Below are 8,070 nucleotides of genomic sequence, written 5' to 3' on the forward strand. Positions count from 1 at the left end.
CTGGATGGGTGCACCTCCAACAACACTCAAGAAACCCAACACCGTCCAGATCAAATGTTTGATTGGCACCCCCATCCACACTGCCATAAACATTCACTCCCTCTGCCATGGATGCACAGTGGCAGCACTGTGTACCATCTACATGGTTCACTGCAGCACGGTGGCACAGTGGTTAGTACAGCTGCCTCACAGCGCCAGGGACCCGGGTTTTATTCCGACCTTGGGTCACTGTCTGTGCGGAGTTTGCATGTTTTCCCCATGTCTGCGTGGGTTTCCTCCGGGTGCTCCGGTTTCCTCCTACAGTCCAAAGATATACAGGTTAGGTGGATTGGCCATGCTAAATTGCCACTCAGTGTCCAAAGATGTGTAGGTTAGGGGGATTAGTGGGGTAAATGCACAGTGTTACAGGATTAAGACCTGCGTAGGATGCTCTGTTGGAGAGTCGGTGCAGACTTGATGGGTCAAGTGGCCTGCTTCTGTAGGGATCTTATGAAATTCTGTGAACTCATCAAGGTTCCTTCAACTCACCTCCCAATCACATGAGCTCAATTACTTAGAAGAATATAGGCAGCAAATACATGGGAAAACCACCACCTACAAGTTCCACTCCAAGGCACACATCCTGACTTGGAAGAATATTGACATCCCTTCATCATCGCTGGGTCAAAATCCTGGTACTCCTTCCCTAACAGCACTGTGGGTGTACCTACATGCATTACAGCAGTTCAAGAATGTGGCTCATTATCACTTCCTCGAGGGCAATTAGAGTTGCATAATAAATACTGGTCTAGCCAGTGACACCCACATCTCATGAATTAATATATATTAAAAAAGCCCCACCCTTAAGGCCGGTAATCTTGGATGAGACTCCTAATTCACAATGAGAGAATGCTGAGGTGTCATCTTTCAAATGAAATATTAAACCCATCCTTCCTTTTCAGGTGGGCATTAAAAATATCACGGTACTCTTTGGAAGAAGAACAGGGGAAACATGGCTGGTATCTAGGCCAAGAATTACCCCTCAACTAACATTAAAGTTAAAGTTTATTTATTATTGTCACAAGTAGGCTTACATTAACACTGCAATAAAGTTATTTTGAAATTCCCCTAGTCGCCACGCTCCGGCGCCTGTTCAGATCCATTGAGGGAGAATTTTAGCATTGCCAATGCACTTAATGAGCACATCTTTCAGACTGTGGGAGGAAACTGGAGCACCCGGAGGAAACCCACGCAGACATGATGAGAACGTGCAGACTCCACACAGACATTGACTCAAGCCGGGAAATGAACCCAGGTCCCTGGCGCTGTGAGGCAGCAGTGGCAGCAATTCACTGTGCCACCGTGCCGCCCTGCAATGAAGTTACTGTGAAAATCCCCTCGTCGCCACACTCCTGCGCCTGTTCGGGTACACTGAGCGAGAACGTAGCATAGCCAATGCGCCTAACCAGCACATCTTTCAGATTGCAGGAGGAAACCAGAGCACCCGGAGGAAACCCACGCAGACATGGGGAGAACGTGCAAACTCTGCACAAAGTTATTCAGCCATTTTCATGTTGTTGTTTGTGGGACACGACTGGAGTTCTGTGGTTCCGACATTCCCACAGTGATTAGGCTTCAGAAAGTATTTATTTGGCTGTCAAGTGCTTTGAGCCGTCGGCAGTCATGAAAGATGCATATAAATGTGAGGCTTTATTTCAAGTTTATTAAAAAGTACAGTGGAAAGCGTAAAACCCTGGAAAGTCACATTTCTTGGAATTCATTCAAAAAAATAAATGTCGGCAGTAAGAAAGGAATTATTGGAAAGTGCAGTTTGCTGTGGATGGTGACGTCCATATCTGATTTAGTAACTGGTCGTAACATGTAGAGAATGAACAATAGGGGAGGCAGTGGCACAGTGGTATTGTCACTGGACTATTAATCCAGAGACCCAGAGTAATACTCTGGGGACCCAGGTTCAAATCCCATCACAGTCGATGGTGAAATTTGAATTCAATAAAAATCTGGAATTAAAAGTCTAATGATAACCATTGTTGTAAAAATCCATATGGTTCACTAATGTCCTTTCACAAAGGAAATCTGCCATCTCTACCTGCTCTGGCCTACATGTGACTTCAGACCCACACCAATGTAGTTGACGCAGTGGCACCGTGGTTAGCACTGCTGCCTCACAGTGCCAGGGACCCGGGTTCAATTCCTGGCTGAGGCCACTGTCTGTGCGGAGTCTGCACGTTCTCCCTGTGTCTGCATGGGTTTCCTCCGGGTGCTCTGGTTTCCTCCAATGATCTGAAAGACGTGCTGGTCAGGTGCATTGCCCTGCTAAAATTCTCCCCCAGTGTACCCGAACAGGCGGTGGAGTGTGGCGACTTGGGGATTTTCACAATAACTTCATTGCAGTGTTAACATAAGCCTGCTTGTGACTAATAAATAAACTTTTAAAAAAACTACAAATGCCCCCTGAAACTCGGTTCAATTAGGGATGGGCAATTAATACCGGCCCAGCCAGCGGTGCCCACATCCCATGAATGAATAAAGGAAAAGCAACAGCTGAAATAGGAGACTGCCGACTGAAGGAGAATCATAGAATCCCTACAGTACAGAAGGAGGTCATTCGGCCCATCGAGTCTGTACCAATCACAATCCCACCCAAGCCCTCATTTACCCTGCTAATTCCCCTGACACTAGGGTCAATTTAACACGGCCAATCAACCTAACCTGCACATCTTTGGACTGTGGGAGGAAACCGGAGCACCCAGAGGAAACCCACGCAGACACGGGAAGAATGTGCAAACTCCACACAGATAGTGGCCTGAGGCTGGAATTGAACCCGGGTCCCTGGCGCTGTGAGGCAGCAGTGCGAACCACCCAAATGAAATCAGAATGTTCCTTGTACTGGGTTGATACAATCAGCATAGCATTGATTTGTCAAAAAGAAATGTCGAAAGCCCATGAAGCACAATTTCCCAAAGTAAATAAGTTTATTCCCAATTCTATGGCATGCTGGATGCATGAATTAAAAACTGAGATTTATATTAAAGCTCAAAGACATGCTTCAATGCAATGCAATGCTCTTGTATTGATTTCCTGTTTATGGATGTGGATGTTACAGAGGTGACATTGCAGGTGCAACCCAAAAGATGCCAAAACACAACAGGTTCCCATTTAATGGTGACTGGAGAGTGTAATTTATGCTTTAAAAAAGAAGACATGACTGTTTTAAAGATGCACCACTGTGTTTTGGCTGCAGTACATGGAAATATCCCGCATTAGCCAATACTAATAAAATAATTTGCGAATGTTTCCATGCACAAGTCATTTCGATCACAGGGAGGTCTACATTTTACAGGCAAAATTTCTTCTTGAAAAGTTAGACAGATTTTGTCAAAGGCTCTTTGATTCAGCTGCAGATGTTTAAAAAGAATGGAAGGATTTCCTCCGGGTCTCAAGTGAAATCCTAGACCAAGCTGTGAGGGAAAATAAAGGCATGACGCCTCCAATAAATGCCTTTGAGTACCCTGGAGAGAGACCAGCTTCACATTGGGCTAAGTCCCCGCAGGTTAGGAGCTGGATTAAGCAGTCGATGATGAATTAGTCTCTTGCATCCTGCACATGTTGTAAGGGTGGCCTGTCAGGTGAGGTGGATTGGCATTTATGTAGCATCCTTTGAGGCCTCGGGATATCCCGAAGCACTTTACAGCTGATGGTGTATTTTTTGAATTGTAGTTCATAGAATCGTGGAAAAGTTAAACGTGGAAGGAGATCGTTTGACCCGTTGTATCCATGCTGGCTCTCTGCAAGAGAAACTCACCTAGTGCCACTCTCCCACCCTTTCCCAATAGCCCACTGTAATGACTTCAATCAGGCCATTGAGGTTGGCCTATTGGAGTGTGAACTCCCTGATTATGGATCCCACCAATAGAATTCCCTGATTAAGGATCCAATTGATGGGCCAACCAGGGAGTTTTTGCCTTGTACTTAACCGGGAATATCAGTTCCTCTGTCACCCCTGGAGGTAGACAGCTAACTTCTAGCATGCTGTGTGCTGCTGTTGGAGTTGTAAAGAAAGGGACTTTGGTGAAGGGATTTCTGCCTCTGAAGACTTATTACACCCAGCATGATCATAGAATCCCTACAGTGTAGGAGGAGGCCATAAGACCATAAGACCATAAGACATAGGAGCGGAAGTAAGGCCATTCGGCCCATCGAGTCCACTCCACCATTCAATCATGGTTGATTTCAACTCCATTTACCCGCTCTCTCCCCATAGCCCTTAATTCCTCGAGAAATCAAGAATTTATCAATTTCTGTCTTGAAGACGCTCAACGTCTCGGCCTCCACAGCCCTCTGTGGCAATGAATTCCACAGACCCACCACTCTCTGGCTGAAGAAATTTCTCCTCATCTCTGTTCTAAAGTGACTCCCTTTTATTCTAAGGCTGTGCCCCCGCGTCCTAGTCTCCCCTGTTAATGGAAACAACTTCCCTACGTCCATCCTATCTAAGCCGTTCATTATCTTGTAAGTTTCTATCAGATCTCCCCTCAACCTCCTAAACTCCAATGAATATAATCCCACGATCCTCAGACGTTCATCGTATGTCAGGCCTACCATTCCTGGGATCATCCGTGTGAATCTCCGCTGGACCCGCTCCAGTGCCAGTATGTCCTTCCTGAGGTGTGGGGCCCAAAATTGCTCACAGTACTCCAAATGGGGCCTAACCAGTGCTTTATAAAGCCTCAGAAGTACATCCCTGCTTTTGTATTCCAAGCCTCTTGAGATAAATGACAACATTACATTTGCTTTCTTAATTACGGACTCAACCTGCAAGTTTACCTTTAGAGAATCCTGGACTAGGACTCCCAAGTCCCTTTGCACTTTAGCATTATGAATTTTGTCACCGTTTAGAAAATAGTCCATGCCTCTATTCTTTTTTCCAAAGTGTACGACCTCGCACTTGCCCACGTTGAATTTCATCAGCCACTTCTTGGACCACTCTCCTAAACTGTCTAAATCTTTCTGCAGCCTCCCCACCTCCTCAATACTACCTGCCCCTCCACCTATCTTTGTATCATCGGCAAACTTGGCCAGAATGCTCCCAGTCCCGTCATCTAGATCGTTAATATATAAAGAGAACAGCTGTGGCCCCAACACTGAACCCTGCGGGACACCACTTGTCACCGGTTGCCATTCTGAGAAAGAACCTTTTATCCCAACTCTCTGCCTTCTGTCTGACAGCCAATCGTCAATCCATGTTAGTACCTTGCCTCGAATACCATGGGCCCTCATGGGCCGTTCAACTCATCGGGTCTGCATTGACTCTCTGACAGAGCATCTTACCCAGGCCCTATCCCCAAACCCCACACATTTATCACGGCCAATCCCCCTAATTTACACATCCTGGGACACTAATGGGACAATTTAGCATGGCCAATCCACCTAACCTGCACATCTTTGGACTGTGGGAGGAAACCGGAGGACTCCACTTTCTGTTATCCTCACAAGTGCAACATGTACAATACCTACCTGACCAAAGTTCCTGCTTGAAACAGTCAGAATGCTCAGTCATGCCTGCGAGGACTTTAATCGAGCAGATTAACATCACAAATGGGAACAAGACACTAAAAGAAAGAAAAACTTACATTTGCGTAATGCCACGCGTCACTTCAGGATGTCCCAAGTGACTTTGCAGCCAACAAAGGACTTATTTTGGGAAGGTAGTTGCTGTCGAATGGAGGAAACGTGATGGCCAGTTTGTGCACAGCAAGATCCCACAAACAGAAAATTAATAAATGAATGCATTTAGAACAAAGAACAGTACAGTACAGGATCAGGCTCTTCGGCCCTCCAAACCTGCGTCGATCATGATGCCTGCCTAAACTAAAACCGCATGCACTTACGGAGTCCATATCCTTCCATTCCCATCCTATTCATGTATTCATCTAGTTGCCCCTTAAATGCCACGATCGTACCTGCTCCCACCATCTCCCGGGGCAGCGCAATCCAGACATTCACCACCCTCTGTGCAAAAAACTTGCCTCGCACATCTCCTCAAAACTATTTCTCTTTAAAAGCCCGTGCAAAGAAGTTGCAGACAGGTGGCCTTTGTGGAGTGTTCCATACCTGACTTCACTTCAACATCACTTCCTGATCAATGGGGCACATCAGACATAATATTGGCCAAAACCCTACCGGGGCGAGTGAGGTTCCCAGAAGGGAAATCGCCTTTGGCCTCGGGTGGGATTTTATGATCTCGCCCGAGCAAGGCCATAAATACCCACCCAACGTCAAGAAGCTGCTTACCTTCTTGCAAGTCTTTCTACTCAAGTCTGGTCAAAGGAGCCCCAGTTACTTCCTTTGCTACACTGAGGATTTTATTTTGTAAACCATGAAGTTTATTTTACTTCACAATGCTTATAAATCACTTTTGAAGTAAATTAAGTTATAAAATTAGCCAGGCTTTCAGAGAAACCTTATATGTTCAGAATGTTTAGAATGTGGAACTTCCTAGCATGAGGAGTCATTGAGATGAATAGCTTAAAGGGAAAACTAATAGGTACACAGGAGAGATAGGGCAGCATGATGGCACAGAGGCAAGGTGGCACGTTGGCACAGTAGTTAGCACTGCTGCCTCACAGCACCAGCGACCTGAGTTCAATTCCTGGTTTGGGTCACAGTCTGTGTGGAGTTTACATGTTCTCCCCGTGTCTGTGTGGGTTTCCTCCGGGTGCTCCGGTTTCCTCCCACAATCTGAAAGGTGTGCTGGTTAGGTGCATTGGCCATGCTAAATTCTCCCGCAGTGTACCTGAACAGGCGCCGGAGTGTGGCGACTGGGGAATTTTCACAGTAACTTCATTGCAGTGTTAATCAAATCAAATCAAATAATGTGAGCCTACTTGTGACAATAAATAAAAAAAAGAGGGGTGGGAGGAAGCTCATATGGAGTATAAACAGACCAGTTGTATTGAATGGCATGTTTCTATTCTGTGAGATTCTATGCAAGTTTTCCTTTGCAAAACATTACTTGTCTGCACATAATCTAACCCAGAAACTGACGTTAAACGGCAAAATTAACATGCCATATCTTTACGTAACGTTGTTCATTAGAGGTTACTTAACTTGAAGGAAAGCCACAATTCAATACACTATAAAATAAATATTACAACATAAATAATACATCACAAATTAAATGTGCAAGATGACACTATTGTATATTATTAAAGTAATATTGTTTACTTCTCTTCATCCTCCAGCAGGGGTCAGAGTTTATAGACATCTCAGCCTCTTTTTTAAAAATTTTGAAATAACTTTAATAGTAGGAACTTTGAACAGATTAATCTTTCTTCGCAGCTGCCTTTCTCATTGCTGCCAGCACATTGCTGAGTTCTTCTCTCTTCCGCTTTGCACGGATGTGAGTGCCAACTCTCTTTTTGATAAACTTGAGTGCACGCTTGTCTTTAGAAACCTTCAACAATTCCATTGCACGTCTTTCGTAGGGAGCAAAACCACAGACCTCACGGATCAGATCTCTGACAAACTTGGTGTGCTTGGTTAGACGCCCTCTTCTACGGCACTGCCTTGGGCTGGTTTCATTCTTGGTTACAGGGTGACCTTTGCGCAGGCCAACTGCCATGGGATACCTGATCGCCATTTCCGCTTCTCTGTTAAGTCGCGTAAACCATCTCGGCCTCTTGGCTAAGATCAAGTGTAGTATCGACATGCTGTACTTGGTTGAAGTCGTAAGGTTACACTTCATTTGAAGCAATTTTTCAAGGTGGCATCTCGGCCTTTTGGCTAAGATGCAAATGAGATCAAACCTTGAAGGAGGTGCAATGCCTGCTCCAATCAGCTTGGATCAAGTAGATCAAGCCCAAGACAGGAAGTGGGAGGCCTGTCTTGTCAGCTTGGGATCGGGAATGTCTCACTTACTGAGACTCTGAATTGGACTTTGATTGGACTGAATTGGATATAAACAAAAAACAAATCTGTCAGCCAGGACACAGAGCTGAGTGAACAATAGTACAGTAGTAACGTCGGGAGACTCGCAATCAGGAAATGTCATTTTATATGTATTATAAG

General features: G+C 45.2%; 1 protein-coding gene across 1 annotated transcript; it reads right to left on the reverse strand.

Annotated features, from left to right (window-relative positions):
- Positions 1 to 7,291: 7,291 nt before the first annotated feature.
- On the reverse strand, positions 7,292 to 7,665 carry LOC144492400 (large ribosomal subunit protein eL36). The gene has a single exon (XM_078210409.1). The coding sequence runs from the start codon at positions 7,640 to 7,642 to the stop codon at positions 7,325 to 7,327; it is 318 nt and encodes a 105-aa protein (XP_078066535.1). The 5' UTR covers positions 7,643 to 7,665; the 3' UTR covers positions 7,292 to 7,324.
- Between the last annotated feature and the right edge of the window lie 405 nt (positions 7,666 to 8,070).

The sequence above is a fragment of the Mustelus asterias genome, chromosome 4 (genome assembly GCF_964213995.1).
Source record: "Mustelus asterias chromosome 4, sMusAst1.hap1.1, whole genome shotgun sequence".
Classification (NCBI taxonomy): domain Eukaryota; kingdom Metazoa; phylum Chordata; class Chondrichthyes; order Carcharhiniformes; family Triakidae; genus Mustelus; species Mustelus asterias.

Coding starts and splice junctions, on each gene's coding strand:
- LOC144492400 (XM_078210409.1), bottom strand. CDS start 7,642: ATGGCGATCAGGTATCCCATGGCAGTTGGCCTGCGCAAAGGTCACCCT.